The sequence below is a fragment of the Quercus robur genome, chromosome 2 (assembly GCF_932294415.1).
Source record: "Quercus robur chromosome 2, dhQueRobu3.1, whole genome shotgun sequence".
In the NCBI taxonomy this organism is placed as follows: domain Eukaryota; kingdom Viridiplantae; phylum Streptophyta; class Magnoliopsida; order Fagales; family Fagaceae; genus Quercus; species Quercus robur.
In genome coordinates this window covers 96,966,547-96,984,526 of record NC_065535.1, presented here as the reverse complement: position 1 = coordinate 96,984,526, position 17,980 = coordinate 96,966,547, and the positions used below count along the sequence as shown (strand labels likewise).

At 33.9% G+C, this 17,980-nt stretch overlaps 2 protein-coding genes across 5 annotated transcripts; both read right to left on the bottom strand.

Moving 5' to 3' along the window:
* Positions 1–282: 282 nt before the first annotated feature.
* On the bottom strand, positions 283–7,061 carry LOC126716092 (uncharacterized). 4 transcript variants are annotated; one of them, XM_050417080.1, is made up of 9 exons: positions 6,840–6,987; positions 6,149–6,225; positions 4,520–4,588; positions 3,749–3,859; positions 2,816–2,898; positions 2,631–2,706; positions 1,324–1,509; positions 965–1,093; positions 283–675 (listed from the first exon to the last, which is right to left on the bottom strand). In XM_050417080.1, the coding sequence occupies exons 3-9, from the start codon at positions 4,538–4,540 to the stop codon at positions 511–513; spliced, it is 771 nt and encodes a 256-aa protein (XP_050273037.1). In that variant the 5' UTR covers positions 4,541–4,588; positions 6,149–6,225; positions 6,840–6,987; the 3' UTR covers positions 283–510. The 4 variants fall into 4 exon arrangements, with proteins under 4 accessions (XP_050273037.1, XP_050273035.1, XP_050273038.1 ...); XM_050417078.1 differs by lacking the exon at positions 6,149–6,225 and having other exon boundaries at positions 6,840–7,061; XM_050417081.1 differs by lacking the exons at positions 4,520–4,588; positions 6,149–6,225; positions 6,840–6,987 and adding exons at positions 3,935–4,037; positions 4,182–4,248.
* A 5,463-nt stretch (positions 7,062–12,524) lies between these two features.
* Positions 12,525–17,167, bottom strand: LOC126716091 (protein NRT1/ PTR FAMILY 4.3-like). Its single transcript, XM_050417077.1, has 5 exons — positions 16,940–17,167; positions 16,126–16,343; positions 15,184–15,624; positions 13,980–14,080; positions 12,525–13,611 (listed from the first exon to the last, which is right to left on the bottom strand). Exons 1-5 carry the CDS (start codon positions 17,079–17,081, stop codon positions 12,717–12,719), a joined length of 1,797 nt encoding a protein of 598 aa, XP_050273034.1. The 5' UTR covers positions 17,082–17,167; the 3' UTR covers positions 12,525–12,716.
* Between the last annotated feature and the right edge of the window lie 813 nt (positions 17,168–17,980).

The window sequence follows — 17,980 nt, the reverse complement described above, 5'->3', positions numbered from 1 at the left end:
AAATTTAAGTTATGAAATAAAACTTCTTTTTTTACTAATGAATTTTAATATTTAGCTAGTCCCCTTTGGAAAATATTTTTAACTCCGCCACTGCCCATGCGTAAACCAAAATCCTGTGACCCTTGCACAGGATGCAATGTCCTATGAGTGGCCTTAACTTTTCAGCGCAACCGATCCATCAAAGAAGATAAAATACTTAACATTTCATCTCGGCCATGCAATACCGGGGGTGTGGCACAGGATATGATCCCACAGACACAATCGATAACAGCAACAACCAAGTGAGAAGAAGAGATTTGTCACATACAAACACCAAAGTTAGAAAGCAGTCTTTTTCTTCTTTTTTGTGATAAGTACAGTTTGACCCCATGCTAAGCTTGAATTTCAAAATATAAATAAAAGAAGAAAAGCTTAAGACCATGTGAACACCGTACATTCTGTTTAAAGACTCTCTCGACTGTTCGGTCATGAGCTACGTCTTGCAGATACAGCGAAACTAGGAACTCTAACCTATTCATCCGCACCATCAACGGTCGCTCCCTTGAGATGCAAGTGTTTTTCCCTTTTTTGGAACTCGGTCAAACCCTTTCCACTTCCTGTCACACCAACCTTGCCTTGTGGGTCTTCTGGAGACTTGAAGATGCTTTCCCGCTTGCGCCCCGAAAAGAAACCAATCTGACAATGCAAGGAGGGAATTGAAGGTTAGGGTAAAAAGAACAATATAAACACTAAAACAAAATATGAGATACATACTCAAACCTCCAAATTTGTGGGAAGGAATCAGTGTGTGAAATTGTACATAATAGTGGGAGTTGGGGGATCATTCAGAAGATAAAGGAATGTGCAGTTCGATAAATATAAACGGTCCACTGGTGCATATTGCAACATACAACAACAAACAAAGCCCTTGGTCCCAAAATTTTGATATTGCAACATATCAAATGCAAAATCTGTCCAAATGTACCTTCTTAGTCTTGCCTTTGGTTGTCTGGAACTGCTGCCAAGCATTCTGCCGCTTATTCTGTGTGACTTCAAGTTGCTCCATCCGCACCTTTGACTTAAAAGCATGTATCTTCTTACGCTTGGCAACTTTCTGTAAATATTATAATTAGCAATCAAATCATCACAGCATCAGAATGTGATTGGGGGATGAAAAAAAACCTACACATATCTTAAGCATTCTACCAAAACTATTAACAAGTTTGTTTAAGCTTATCTATAGCAAGAAAAACTACAAATTTCAGAATGAGCAAAAACAATTGGTAACTCCAGTTATATTAAATATCCACTGTTCTTTAATAGAACGTTGCATACACAACTTACCACATCCTCTGGGTCATCAGGCTCTATTCGAAGCTTTGCAGGTAAACTCCGCGACTGGTAGTCCATGGAAGCAGCCAGTGCAATCTTACGTTTTATAGCTTGCTTGGTAGCTTCAGCCACTCTCTCAGCTTCTGCCAAAGTATTGACAACTCCTTCTTGAATTGGCCTTACATTGTCAGGATCCACCTAGAAATAGTGACTGTCAGTGATAACCAATGCTGCTGATATCTAATTCTAACCCATTTAGAAAGAATATATGACTAACAAATTGCAGGCAAATGATCGAAGCAATAAGAATAGACTTGGTTTGCAATGGCAAAGTGAAGTCAAAATCTGTAAAAGGGATTTATAATCTCAGGCATTTAGATAATGTTGATAATGAATTTTTTTTTTTAGTCTATCCTTTTTAAGTATTATAAGGAATAATAACTCAATGTTTTGTAAAATCAATTTTTAAGAGAAATTAGCCCCTTTTTTTGGAGGGGGTGATTGTAAAAGGACGAGTTATTCAATGCATACATATCAAACAATCCAAATGGCTAGTGACATCCCACCCATGGAACTTTAACATCTAGAATCCTCCAATTTGCAAAGGGTTACTTTAGCAAATTGCACATGTATCTTCTCAGTTCTCAGCAGTTGGCATATTTGTTTCTATCCAATTTTTTTTTTTTTTTTTGTTAAGTATTTCTATCCAAATTTTATCACAGTTGAATGTTTAAAGTGAAGATGGAATTGCAATAAAAGGTAAAGGTAACAGTACACTGCTGTGGTTCACAAGGTAAAATTGCATTACTGAATAACAAGGGAAAATTCCATGGACAGAGTAAATAGTAAAAAGAAAGCTAAAAAGAGGAAAAGAAGAGGTAATAGTTAAGGCAAGATGAGTAAAATAAAGTGCCAGTTAACTTAGCTGGTAAAAATTTCACTGTGTCATTCAAAACACTTGCCACATATTTAATAGCAACTTTCAAATAAAGATTTAGGATATTAAGGATGACATTTGGACAATTGATACACTAGGATAAATGATCTAGAGCTAGCAAACAAGTTTAATGTTTTGCAGTAAAATTATACATCTCCATTGTAAGTATGAAAATATGTGCAATGTCAAAAAGGTAAGCTTTACTTCTCCTGATAAACAATTGAAACAACAAATATAAATGCTAACGATACCTGAACAATGTAAACTTTATAAACAAAATATATGCAGCAACCTATAAATGCAACTTGATGAGGATAGAAGAAGATGATGCATTAAGCAACAAGGAGTTAATGATTCAAAAATGTGGGTACAGAAATCATACCTCTTCTTTATTCCCCCATCCATCATAACTAACAAAATAGCCATTTGGAGAATACGCCTCAATTGTTGCATCATACCTGAACATTCAACTAATCAAATACAGAAAGACAAAGGTAAAACAAATGGAAAAAATATATATATTTTGAAATTCAGAATCTCTATTTTTATTTTCATTTTTTCACATACCATTCCCCATCTTCACTCCAAACAGCTTGAACTTTTGTGCCAATGGGAAACTTTCCTTGATGATCCAACATGCTTTCTGAGTCCTACATGGGGAAAACACAAAAGAACCCATATGATCACCAGAGAAAGTGAGAACGCTCCAACATTACCAAAAACACACAATTCGGTTACGAAAGTAAATAACGGGTAGTACAGGTCAACACAAAGTGATAGATGAGAATATATATGACACTATCCTCGGATGCAATGGCAAAATGATGCAAGGACAATATCCCCACTCTGTAGCCACGCACCAGCCAAATTGCAGAGTTTGTTACAATTACAACTACAAAATTGAAAAGTGATGACAGATAAAATGTCCCATCTAAGACGTGGCAAATGACATGACAAGTCTGACACAACATGCCATGCAAGACACCATCTTACATCATCATGCACATAAGTAAAAATTGTGAAAACAGAAACCAACCACCCCCAAGAACCAAAATGCCAATCCAAGCAACAGACCATAAAGCTTGCAGAAGAATTAAGACTAATAAACAAACAACCATTCATATAGTTTCTGAATTCAATGGTGAGGCACTGGTATTCTAATTTCTAAATAGTATAGATGTTGAAACTATTGTCTGATGCCTTGGGCTGCCAACCACAAGTGTGCATATTCAAATTCATGAGTAGGACCTTACTTACGACTTGGGTTGCTTGGATTGGCATGTTGGTTCTTGGGCTTGTTTAAAACGATAGGCCATATCCATGGCAACCCTTTTAGGACCCTTCTTACGACCTTTTTTTTTTTTTTTATAGCTGTCAAACATGACTTCTGCCTTCAAGAGGATACAAAGCAGATTTGCAACCCAAGACAACCAAACAGAGTTTTTTTTTTTTTTGCCAAGTAACCAAACACAAAAATAAATGAAAAGGATGTGGAATTACCATTTTGGAATGGGGCAAACTTGGAGATGCCCTACCGCTAGTCCCAATATCTGATCCTGAAATATCATTTTGCTTTGCAGTTGCAAGAAGTTCTTCCGTCAAAGCAATCACCTGCATCCACACAACTTTAGCCCTAACTCAAAATTTAAACAACAAAAAAATGCATATCCATGTTATTAGTAACACCATAAGGACAAATCAACGTCATTCGAACTTAGAATCTCAGTGTGAACATCTGAAATGAGGTGATAGAGAGAGAGCAGACTGGCCATCACAACACATAGCACACCTGCACAAGAACCAAGATAGAAGTGATGGGCATCTTGATGAAGCTCTCAATTTTCACATATAGATCCAAATAACTTTCTGATTCTCCATAGAGTACCCATTTCTGGAGTCTACGAACTTTATTTAACATAATAACCATCCTCACCTTTTCAGTCAAGAAACGAAAATAAACCTCCATAGGTGCCATTAGAAGTTAACTGATGTTGCCTGTTTGAGCAACATTTTGATTCCTTCAAAAGAGAGAAGGGAGAGATAAAAGAAAGAAAGTTGCATAGAAACTAGACATCCAATTAAAATTATATGGAATTGGTTATGTGACCGTAAGTAATTTACAAGGGGCTGACTCTGTTTCTCAAGACAATCATTCAAAAAGTGACATACCAAGGATAAGATTATAAGAATCATATGTGTATTTCCAAGAAAAATTTATAAGGGATAGAATATGAGAAAATTGAAAGAGAACAATCATGAGCAAAGAAACACCTCTTTAAGCTCCCTTTCCATGTCTACATATTCAGAGTTTCCAGGATCATCAACCAAAAGCTCTTTGACCTGTTCCACAGATGACAGAAAGTCATTATACAAAAATAACATATGGGCTATGGGCAACAATGTATAGAAAAATTCAGCCCTCAACCCACAGCATACATTTAGATTATATAAAAAAGAAGCTTACAAACTGGGTAAGTGGGCTTTAGGGAAGAGAGAAAAGAAGAATAGGAAACAACTTATTCTTGTATTAAATTTTGTTATTACACCTTTGAATATTTCTGTTAACATAAGTATCCTTTTTTCCCTCTCCTGATAACCAATAATTAATTAAGGAAAGCCAAGGGAGGACTTTTTTTTTTTTTTTTGATAGGTAAGAAAGAAAATGATATTAAAAAAGGAATAAGGGAGGACCAATTATACTCAATGTATACAGGTCCTCTCAAGCATAACGTACAAAATTCTGTAAATATTTGGCTCTTGACCTGCAATACCTAGACAACTAGCAAATTTACTCACATCATATGAGAAACAATATTATCCACTGTCTGTTGATGTAGACGTCAACAGGCAGGTGACATTGCCACTACAAAACCTCCTTGCCTTAGTTCCTAGTACAACCAGGTATTTAAATTCAAGGATGTATGGGTATTTGAGTGCTCTCTCTTTGAAATTTAAATACAATAAGAATGGAGTACAAGAAGGTTTAAGATTTAACAAATTAATTCTAGGAGCAGAAATATTGGAGGCTACTGACTTTAGTTGCCATTCCATTGGCATCTTGAAGAAAATTCAAATGCACTCACAACTCCATAACACTTCCCCTGTACAGATTTATTTAAACAAGTAGTGTTTTGGGAAGGAAATGTTAATAACAGAAAAAGAGTGAGGAGGGGGGAGGAGTCAATTTTCCCCTCCGCTGCCTAACCCATCATGTTAACTGTAAAATTGTTACGCCAAAACACACACAGAAACATAGACAGGGAAGGGATGGAAATGATTTGAGTCATGAAATAAAAACTGAAAAATAGAAAGAAGGTGGAATTGTATCCAGTATAGAAACCAACGATGGAAAGAATGTTGTTGGGCTACTATCATTAAGTTTCCCTTAACATCTACTGTCTATGAAGACGAGAGGAGAGACCAGAAGCCTCTGCCAATTACTGTGAAATTAGATGAGCTTATCTTAAAATTCATAAAATGTAAATCTTCACCGTATAATGGTCTGTCTCTATATTAAGAACAAATGGAGAGAGAATGTCCTAATACTCTCCTACAACTCCATCACTCTCTATAAGTCCACAGATGATTGCTTATATTGGCCAACATCATTTTCTGCAACCATAAATTGCTGCCTGGTAAATATCCATTTGCTTTGTTTTAAAATTCTACAGGTTCTTCACCATTCATCTTTTTACTAAATTTTTAATATGTAAACAATTTCATTAAGAAAATGCAAAAGGGGGTGCAACCCCCAAATAGCAACCCTAGTACACGGGACATATGCAAAGGAAAGTATTTGTCAATAAGCTCTAACTCAAATGCCACTTATTCCCTCCATAAAGAATAGGATGCAAGACAGGGTTCTGGGTTCAAGACCAACTGGGTATGCATGAAACTTACCAATAAAAAGAAGGACAGCTAGTCAAGATGTCACAACTCACTACACGCAAGCAAACTTTCCCCAAAAGCAACTTTGTCTTCCAAATCAAAGGCAGATGATTTTGCAGCAGTGACAAGGATAATTGTTCCATTTCAAACGCGCACGCGCGCGCGCACACACACACACACATGAAACAGTTGAGTTATACATAGTCACATTGAACTTCGAATACCATAACTAACAAAACACAGTTAGAGTCACTCCAACATCAAATTAACCATCAATCACTCGTCAAACACTTCACACTTTTCTTTTTTTTTTTTGTCTTGCTATATAACAAATTACAAGCATATATGTGTATGTATATATACTTCCTTAAATTTTATAAAAATTCAAAATTCATACAAATCCAACTGTCATAATTGCTTTAAATTTTCACTAGACTCAGATTGGATTTTTATCAGCCACAATATATATAACATCAAATTTCAATTGTTTTAGTTATTCTTCCAGTTTCTCAGCTACCAAACAAAGTATAAGAAAAACCCCAATTCAGAAACTAGGGTTTTTACTTCACCATCCCCAAAAAATTAATTGCAAAATAATATTAAAAAAAAAGAACAAAAACCCTAATTCGACTAAATATTGATAAACCCTAAAGCATGAAACGAACTTAATAGTGAAAAAATAAATAAATAAAATAAAAATTACCTGATGAAGCTGATCTTTGTAGGTGGCAAGATTTGAGGCGAGCTCTTCTATGCTTACCTCTTCTCCTTGCATTTTTTTCCTTTTCAAATTTTCAAATTTTTATTAATTTTATTTCAAAATTCAAAGAGTTTTTCGAACAGAGAGAAGATTTGTACAGAGAAACGCAGAGTTTAGAGAACAGAGAATTTCGAAGAAGAACGATATGTTCTGCTCTGTTTGGGTCTTTTGGGAGTTTGGACTTTTAGAGTTTAGAAGCAACTGCTGGGCCGGTCTTGGGCCGGGCTTATGGATCATTTAGGTGTATCCATTAGCCTGGGAAACCCAACCCATCCGACCGGCCCGAAGGCTTGCAAATGGGTTCGAACCAGTGGCCGGGTCGAAAAGCATGTCTTGAGAAAAATCGATTATTCGGGTGGGTGTCAGGCAACTCGACTAGCCCAGCCCATCCAAATGTTGTAATACTTTTATTTATATATATATATATATATATATATATAATTCAATGGTTACAACAATGTGAAAGAAGAAATTTGAACCTTGATTCTCTTAATAAAGGACAGCAAGTTATACCACCGAACTAGTATAAAACCATTGGCTATAATATATTAACATGTGTTTTTTTCCTTTTATTGGGCGTCTTATATACTTCCTTGCCCCATCATTGTCACAATCACAACCTCTGGTTCTGAGAAATGTCAAATGAAGTGTGTTTCCTCTTGATTTTTATGTCCGTTTTAATTTTCTCTTTGGTGTTTTGAATATCATTTTGTTTTGTTATTGAGAAAATGGAAAGGAATAAGAGAATATACGTGTATATATATATTATTTGAGTGTGGTGGGATTTTACTGTACTCTTAAAAAATAACTATTACCAATAGAGTTATATATTATTCAAATGAAGGGAAAACCATTACAACCCTTTTCAAAAGGAATAGTTATTCTTCGTTTGAAAGAATAGTTATTATAGTAATGAAACACAATCAAACAATTGAATAGATTTTTTTTTTTTTTTTCCTAAACAATAGCTATTCCATTACACAATTTATCATACTGTACCAAATATACCCATAATATATGATACAAATATTAAGTATGTTCCTCTCTCTTTTTTTTTATTGGGCGTAGGGGTGTCAATGTTCGACCCAACCCGCGAACCCGACACGTGTTTTTTCAGATTAGGGTTGGGTCTTAATGGGTTTGGATCATAAACGGGTCAACCCGAAAGTGACACGATAAGAAACGTGTCATAAGTGAGTCAACTCGCGTAACCCGCAATAGACACGTTTGGCACGCCAATTTATTTGTGTCAACCCAATATGACCCACTTAACACAACCCGTTTAACTCGTATAACAAATAAATATTTATTTTATTTTAGATTTGTCAAATACCTTTTATATCCAACATATATTTTAAATTTAAAAAGAAAAGTGAGTAATTACAAAAATTTACAATGGATATAATTGGAAATTGAAACTTTACAGACCCTAGAACTACTAATACATTTTTTTTTTCTTTTTTGGCATAGAACTTGCACAAATGAAATTGGATGAGCTTGTGAAAGATGTTATGAATTTGGACATCAACAAAGAATCTATAGATGATAATCGTGGTTATAATTAGGATTAGTCTACTGTTTGCTCAAATTTTTTCAATATTGATACTTAGCATTTGGCGAGTTCCAAGGATATTATATTTTTGTTGAACTATGTTATTTTATTTTTGTTCAACTTTGTTATTTTGAATTTGGGTTGAAGTGTATGCACTTTTTTTGAAGTGTATGCACTTCTTTTGAGGTGTATAGAACTTATTTCTAGATTAATGTTATATTTTTGTTGAACTATATTATTTTGAATGTGAGTTAAAGATTTGAAGTGTATGCAGTGCTTTTTGAGATGTAAAAAAAATTATTTCTAGATGGATATTATATTTAATATTATGCAGCTTGAAATGGGTTGTATTACATTCGTGTCAAACCAACACGACTCGTTTATTAAGCGTATCAAATGGGTTGGGTCAGGTCAACCTGCCTTATTAACAGGTCGGGTTAGGGTTGAAAGATCATGACACGATTATTAAATGAGTCAGGTTAGGGTTGAGTCATTTACTTGAATACCCCTACCTCGACACGACATGAACCCGACACGCTAACCCGAATTGACACCCTAATTGTGCGTTAGATTGTAACTATGAAAAACAACCTTGTAATTTCCTTTATTAGATTGTACTTTCTATCAATCTAAAACCTGTAACAACTTCCATTTTCCACGTATCCAATAAACTTACATTCCCAAGTCTTTCCTATAAATTTATCTCTAAATGGTTTTCCTGTATTCATTGATGAGCTTACAACCCCAAACTCTCAAATTTAACAGATTGGGTTTGTGAATTCGAAAGCTGTAAGCTTCTTTATGTTGGTTCTGACTCTATCCCCATATTTATGAGGTTGTACCTGTAGACAAGGCTTCTCCCCAGAAAGTGAAGGGTAGATTTGTGTCATTATTAATGGAATCCTAGTGCGTCTTTTAGCATTATCATATATTCCTGAGGCTTCTAACATGGTTGGACTGCCATCCACACTTCCAATAGAAGTTGGACAAGTTTGGCATGGTTCTCCCTCCAACTTCATCAACTTTTCTTCATTGATTTGTGAGGCTTCATAAAGTTAATATAATTGACTATTGAGAACAATTTCATAAACATAAAATTTTGGATAAAGTGGTATTTTTATTACTCTATACATAATATTAATCTTTATATGTTATATTAAGAACTTAATTGAACTCTCCCATGTGTTATCTTCCCAATTATATATAATCTTGAACGGTTGAACCTATCAACAAATAGCCATGAAAAATTTAAAGAGATAAATATTGAGAAGAAACATGTGACTTACAAATAAGTGGAAGATTTAGCTCAAGTTGAAGTGGCAAGGCTAGCCAACCTTATCATAAATTTCCAATGGTTCCAAAAACTTTAATTATTTTTTTAAATGATAAATTTACTTATTTAAACCATAATTTTAATTCTCCTCCTCTCGTGTAGATCCGTAGTCCCCTTTAATAAGTGAGGTCTAACATGTAGGATTTTTATCTTTTAATTATCAATCTATTTATATAATATATACTCCATCTGTCCTAAATTGTTTGGCCTAGTTAAAATAACCCAATTATTTAGGAAAACATCATTAACTGTCTTATCTCTTTAAAGAAAGTTAAAAATTTCCTAAATTACCCTTAAACAAATTTATTAAAAATTTATTTAAGGAAAAAAAAAAACATTTCTAGTATTGGTGCCAACTACTAAGCAATTTTCAAAGTTATTGTAGATTTCAAATTCTATTAGTGTACTACTCTTACAATTTGCAAACCTATATTCAAATCCAAATTCTATAACCACCAAGGCTAATCCAAATTCAATCTTTATCTTTAAATCAAATTTTAATACGGTAGATTAGAAACTCTACTGGTGGCAAAACAATGGCTTTAGTGGATTTCAAAATTTAGGTTTTTAATTTTTTTTAATTAAAAAAAATGCTCTCAAAAATAAATTAAGGGCATAAAGGGAATATTTATAAATTAATGGTGTTTGAATTTTCAAACAAGACATAATTTTGGGAAATCCCAAAATGAAATACAGGCCAAACAATTTGAGACAGATGAAGTATTTTTTGAGAATTTATTTATATAATATTTAAAAACAGAAGTGTAACACTTATAATTGCTATGCTCCTATTGAACCATATTAGCATAGCGTTTCAGTCCATTTTGATTGATTCGATCCACTTTGGTGCATTTGGTCCATGTCTGTCAATTTCGGTCCAATTCAGTCTACTTTGGTCCATTTCTGTCTAGATCAGTCCACTCTTTTAATACGGTCCATTTCAGTCCACTATAGTCTAGTTCGCTCCAGTTTGGCGCATTCAGTCTATTTTGCTCCATTCAGTCCAGCTCGGTCCACTTTGGTCCATTTTGGGCATTTAGTCTAGTTCAGTCCATTTAGTCCACTTCAGTCCATTCGGTCCACTTCGGTAATGCTTTGGGAGAAAAGATTTGTGTGGAAAGAGGAATTGTTGTATTGGCCATCATGTCACATTCTTAGTATAATGTTAGTAGGTTATTGATAAAATTATATTTTTCTTATATGTTATTAAAGTCCTGTAATTTTTTTTCCTAATATAAGTGATGGATTTGCTTATATTTACTTCCTCTTTAGATTATTTAAGTCGTATTGAGGATGAACCATTTCTAAGAAGCACTAGAAACAAATTCCAACCACACGTCACATTATTTACAAAATATATCGCCTTATATAATAATTGAATGTAATTAAAATGCATTATGTTTCCTTGGGGGAAAAAACTTTCAAATACCAAATCCAGATAACTTAATTTAGAAATTTCAATATATAGTATCAATTATACTTTGTTAAAAAATAATCACATTATTTTAACAAGAGTTTGAGATTAAAACATATAAATCTCATCTACTATTTTCATTTTCCACTTAACAAAGAAACAAATTGTCAAATTTTTCCTTCTGCAACTGGTTTTCCTAAAAACATATACTGTTAAGAAACAACAAATCTATTCATTTAACCATTATTCTAACAACTTAATATATAGTTGGGAAAAGCTTGATATTCGAAGGTGGAATATCGTGTGATATCGTGTTATATATATATATATATATATATATATATATATATATATATATATATTAAATCTCATTCAAAGGAATCTAAAGCAAAATTTTGTTTCCACCAAAACAAAATGAGCAAGATGCGTATAATTTCTTTGGTATATGTGGAGCAACATCCCTCTAGTCCCTCACAACCCCTATCCCTACTTTTTCCAAAATCTCTTTCTCTCACCCAAAGACATGAACATGTCACATTTTCTAGTCGCCTATAGTGGTGCAAGCTATGATAAAGTCCATGACTAGATAATAAGGATGGAAATCCATGTCATGAGTAGTTGTTTTACTAGGAGGAAGGGAGGGAGGGGAACCATGCCAATCTTTAAGCCAACAATTTGATTTATGCCTTGCCAATGGTGTTAAAGAGGACAGCAATAACAAAGGATTTCAGGGGGGGAAGTGGGGGTCTAGCTTCAAGACATGTTTGAGACATGTCTTTGTACAAAGGTACAAAATTGACCTAACAAACATGAAAATGGGAACAGCTTGTTTTGTATAGTTCCAATGGATCACATTCTCTTTCTCAAAGGCACCTTTTTCTTTCTGACTTTTAGAGGGCTTCATTATGTTCCATATACATTCATCAAATCGTGCATGGTTGAAAGCTAGAGTTCTCTAAAGAACCCCTTGTCTCAAGTAAAAAGCATTACCCCCCCACTTACATATTCCTTTTTTGTCGTTCAAAAGAAAGTGAAGAGGTCCACCCAAGAGATTGATGCATATGTAAGAGAGAATGATAAGGAGAATTCATTGTATCTTGTAAATGGGGTTAGGCATATATACTTTTCTCATAAATACTTGGGATTAACTCAAAGTCATTGGGTACACTAACTTGAAAAGTGCATAGTCTTTTCCCACTTAGGTTTGTACTTTAATTTTTGTAGTCTTTTTTTATTATTATATATAATAATTGATCAAAAGCAAGGGAGATGCGCTTTCCAATACATTTAAAGCATATGTATTAACAAAACAAGATCAAGACATTGGCCTTCGTGAGAAAATATAAAGAGTAAGCTATGATTCATATAACTCATTGCTATCAAGCTTCCCTTAATGGCACTTTTTTATACTTACAGTCTTACAGAAACTGTTAGCCTCAAGAGAGCACACAAAGGATTACATAATTCTTCATCTATATAAGTATTATACAAGATGCTAGGTAATATTTGATGATGTGTCTTTTAAGGTATATTGCCATCAGCTCCAATATTTTTTTCAGAGGTGAAACGATAATGGCCATAGTCCTCTACATTAGTCTCTTGGTGTGGTCTGCTTGATGAGGAAGAAGAATTAGAATACCATGTAGACCAAAATAGATAGTTGAGGAAGTTGAGAAAGCTAAGGGCTGCCAGCAACCAATAAAAAAGATCTAGCCTGTCTTTGTTTAGATCATTATCATGAAGCCAACCACCATTTGAGGAACTTGATGTGATCTTATTCACCAAAGAGACCAATAAGGAGCTCAAATAAAATCCAAATGAGTATGAGCAATAGGTCATGGCTGTTAAAAATGCTTGCATCCCTTTCAAGGATTGTTTGTAGAAGAACTCAATGAGGCCTACAGCAGTAAACATTTCCGATAATCCAAAGATTATGAACTGTGGGGTGATCCAGAAAATGGATAATGTTTTGTCTAGATTTACAGCTGAATCCCTTCTTTTTTTCTCCATGATGGCTGCTGCAACCATTGAAAATGTTGCGAAAAAGAGGCCAAAGCCTATTCTATTTAAGGGGGAGATTCCGGACTCATGGCCAGTGATTTTTCTTGCAAAAGGGACAAAGAAAGTGTCATAGAGAGGGACTACAATGATGAGCAAGATGTATGGGATGGATTGAAGTGAAGCTGGTGGGATATGGAAGGATTTAGTGAGTTGTGTGTCCATTGCACTTCCTTGTTGGACTGAGAATGTTTGGAGTTGAGCTAAAATGGTGTTGAAAACAATGGTGCAAGCAAAGATTGGAACAACTGAGATCAAAATCTTCACTTGATTGACTTGAGTAACAGTGCACAATCTCCATGGACTTTCCTTTGCATTAGCCCCATCTTGGATTTGGATGCAAGCCTTGTCCAAGAACCTGATTTTTTGCATACAGCAATTAAGTAGAGGAACCAATATATTTTAAGAAAAATGATAACTAATAGAGATGTTAACATATAAACATCACCAAATTTTATTATCCAAGATTTTCAAATATAGCAGAATTTGAGGCCATATAGCTAGCTTAATTACAATTAGAAAGAGCTACTATTCAATCCTGTGAATTGAACAGACCGAGAAATAAGTTTAAAGAATGAAACATCATCATAACTTTAAAAACATATAGGGGTCCTAAATACTATTTTTTTCATACTGTATTTCAATAATGATTTGAAAGTTTGTGTAGAATTTCTAGGATAAAACAAGCACAGAAAAAGGAATGAATCATTTTACAAATTATTATACCTGAACTTTTCGGGGTGAAGGGGATTTCCACTCTCAGAAGACAAGGCAACGTTGTTAGATGGACAAACCTGCTTTCTTTTCAAAATTGCAGCCACAAAAACCTGAAAAATGAAAAAGAAAAAAGAAGTACAATTTAGAAAAACAACCAAAAAAGTAAGAATGGCAAAAAAAGGGGTAAATTGAATGAATTTGTATTTAGTGTCATCCAATCAGTTACACAGGACCTAATGTAAATAAAGTGTTTCTATGACCATGAGCTAGAAGACAGCACTACTTCTTGCTACAACCTTATTTTATTTAACAACCGCATGTTACTTTTCTAATCAGTAATCAACATAAACAAACAAAATTGTATGCATAATCAGCTGAACCAAACAGTTCAACCATTAGGCAAAAAATATAGTAAATCACTAATTACAGTTCCTAATTGGAGCAAGGAAATACTAAAAAATGCACAAGTTGTGATCGTACAATAAACTCATATGTCCAATAACATATATATTATAGTCAATGAAATTTAATTATTCATAATAAGAGACTAAGGGCCAGTTTGGGATCTGCTTATTTTGCTAAAACTAAAAATTTTTTGCTGAAAATACTGTAGATAAATGTAAAAGTTATTTAAAATAATATAGTGAGACCTATAAATAGTACCAAAAAGTGCAATAACTCATAAATAGTAGCGAAAATAAGATAAATAGTAAAATAAACTAGCAAAATTGAGTCATACCAAAAGCACACTAATTGTGTGATAAACTGATAATAGCCTCTTCACACATGCTATCACGTGTTTACACACTAGAGGCTTTTTTTTTTTTTTTTAAATAATATTTTAAAGTTGCAACCACAATTAGTTATAGTTTAAGCCTAAAATGTATCCCAATTTTGTGGAATTTATATTTAAATTTCAAAAATCTCAATATACTTTCATATCCTTGACTTATCTTTTTTTTTTTTAACTATTTTTAATTAGATAACATACTTATTATTTTTGGAAAGTATAGAAAAGTTGACAATAAAAAATTCTATTCCAATTATGTATAGATATAGAAAAGCATGCATGAAAAAAAAAATAGAAGTACTCATACTCTAACAATATAGATGCCTCCACACAAATGAAAACAAAGATTATGCCTATGAAAAAGGGAAAAGAAAAAGAAAACCATAAATTAAAAGAGGTATGAAAGCTTTTGAGACTAATTACTTGAGCAATGGGAGTAAGGATGCTTCCTTGAGGGGGCTTGTTTCTGTAGTATAAAGTACCAGAAACCATGCTAATTAGTCCAAATGCCATAGCAGCAGCTGAGACTCCAAAGCCAATATCCATCCCAGAATGAGTTTGGACCCATACAAGAACTGTTAGTGCAATGAGTTCACCCATAGAGAAGGCAAAATAGGCAGAATTGAAGTAAGTGGAGAGCTTTTTGGATTGCTTGGGATTGTCTTGCTTGAACTGGTCAGCTCCATGAGCAATCATGTTGGGTTTGACACATCCACTCCCTAGTGCCACTAAGTAAAGTGCTACAAAGAATATCAAAGCCTTCAAGCCCTTTGCTTCTATACAGTTTTCTCCATTTGTGAGCATGTTGCACTGGGGTGGCTTTAATTGGGGAAGATGAGCTTGGACCGAGAGTAGAATAAAACCCTGCAAGTTCAACAAAAACTATGTGAACAACTCTGAGCTCACACACACGCACGCATGTACTCATACACGCAAATTTTGATTATTCGTACCTCATATATACAATATTTTCTTTTATGAATAAGGAAAATTTTATGCAAGATTTGCTATACAATCTCTTTAAATATTAAAAATAAAACATTTAATTTTAATTTTGGATGGTCACGCACAAACTTTTAAAAAATAAATTGGGTAAGAGTATCTACAAATCACTCTTTAGTGTACAAACCAAAATTTTTTGTTTTTTAAAATAAAAATAAATAAAGAAATGTGCTCAGTCATTATTAAGAACCAGACTATGAGTACTACTGCCCCATTATAGATGTCAATATCTTTGTGCAGTGACAGCATTGTCTATCTACTGGCTAATATTGAACTTATATCCACTTATGTTTTTGGGTTGAAAATTTAGAGAGAGACAAAAGGTGGAGGAAAAAGAAAAGGCGATATGATATAAAGACTTACAGAAAGTTCAATAAAACCAAAGATTAACATGGTCCAGAAGCTCCCAAGATAAGAATCTGAAAGGTAGCCTCCAAGGAGTGCAAGGAGAAAGACAGTTCCAACAAAGTTTGTCACTATGTTTGCAGACTTTGATAATGAGAAGTGCATCTCATTAATCAAATATGTTATGAGGTTGTTCCCAACAGCAGCTATGGCCATTATCTCAAAGGCTTGTAGTCCTGAAAATAATTATACACGACACAAACTTAGCAAATATATGAATAAGCAATCCAATAGTAAGTGCATAGAAAACCAAACTTTATGAGAGAGAGAGAGAGAGTGCAACAACATTTTTGGTCAAAGAGCATGTACCCTTCAAAGCTTACCACCATTCACATCAGTTTGTACTCCAATAGCCACTTAAAAATATATATACATATATAAAAAAATAAAAAATAAAACAAAATAAAAAACATAAACTTGAAAATGAATATGATCTATTCCATAAAATATATATATATATATATATATATATATATGAATATCTAAAATTTATATGCAGGTGACCTCATACTAGAAAGATATATAGCTTCAGATTGCCAAGGATTAGACTTTACATTCAATAAGAGTTGAATTATCATAATGAAAGCTTTGTATACAACAACAACCAAGCTGAACAAGTCAGTCAAGATCAGTCAAATAAGGAATAACCCAAGAACCAACTTAAGTAGTGTCTTTCAAGCCTAACTTTTTTGTCATATTCTATAGAACACACACTCATACACACACACACACACACACACACACACACAGAAAGAAGGTGAAAGAAGGTTACCAAGAACGAAAGCTGCAGCTCTCATTCCACCATGTTTGTTAGGGTTGGAGGGTCTCCCTCTCCAATCAACAGTGGTCTCTTCACCCATTCCTGACATGTCAATGCTTTCCCCCTTGTTATTCTGCCTTCTCTCCATTTCCATTTCTCTCTCTGTGTCTCTCTTCAAAGCTTAGCAAATAAGAAAAAGAGAGTTATATAGGATGACTTGCTAGAAGGTGTGAAGTTCTTCTTATATATATACTGAATATATATGAGTCCAGCTGGATTAATTGTCCTAAATTTATATGCAAAATGAAACCTCCTATTAAATTCTAAACCCACACGCATTATACCCACGTGGATAGCACTTCCACCAAAAAAATGGTTTTAGTGATACTGTGCTTTGTGTGCTGTTGAAACCTATTTCCATCTCATGTATGAAGTGTGGGTGTGGGGCTTATGAGGTTGCTTTAATTTCTGGGTAGGGTTGACATGTGGAGTTGCCCTATCATCCCTCTTTGGTGGTCCATTTACCCAGCTTAGCTATCTTCCTTCCCATATATAATTATTCTTTCTTCTCTTTTTGGCTGAATACCCCATGTGTAATTATATGTTCCCATATATAATTATTCAAATTATCCTACTCCTTTTGTTTTCTTTGGAATAATTGCAATAACAATACTTCTTTCTTTGTCCATTTCCACTCATTTTTGAGAGTAAGAGCTCTCTGACATTTATAATATTGTATGTTGCAAGTTAGCAATACTTCTCTCCCTTTTCAAGAAAATAGTCTGTAGCTCTACTACAGTTTGGTGTGGGTGTGGAGTTGGGAATTGCTTCATCTCCTAAAAAAAGAAAGAAAGATTAGTTGGTAGATGAAATATGCCATGATATTATAAATCAAGGCATTCAAGTAATTCTTTAATTCAGCATATCAAATTAAATATTAGGGATTATAAAAACCTTCTTCAATTTTTTTATTAGAATTAAGGGTGTGTTTGAATACCGCTTACTTTGTTGAAACTAAACGAGTGTTTGGATCCACGTTGAACTGCGTTTCAC

Coding starts and splice junctions, on each gene's coding strand:
- LOC126716092 (XM_050417078.1), bottom strand. CDS start 6,911: ATGCAAGGAGAAGAGGTAAGCATAGAAGAGCTCGCCTCAAATCTTGCC. Junction 3,860..4,519: donor TGGAAAGGGAGCTTAAAGAG/GTGTTTCTTTGC, acceptor GTGTGGATGCAG/GTGATTGCTTTGACGGAAGA. Junction 1,510..2,630: donor GATGGGGGAATAAAGAAGAG/GTATGATTTCTG, acceptor CACTATTTCTAG/GTGGATCCTGACAATGTAAG.
- LOC126716091 (XM_050417077.1), bottom strand. CDS start 17,081: ATGGAAATGGAGAGAAGGCAGAATAACAAGGGGGAAAGCATTGACATG. Junction 15,625..16,125: donor TTGGTTTTATTGAACTTTCT/GTAAGTCTTTAT, acceptor TTGAACTTGCAG/GGTTTTATTCTACTCTCGGT. Junction 14,081..15,183: donor TCCTTACTCCCATTGCTCAA/GTAATTAGTCTC, acceptor TTCATTTTTCAG/GTTTTTGTGGCTGCAATTTT.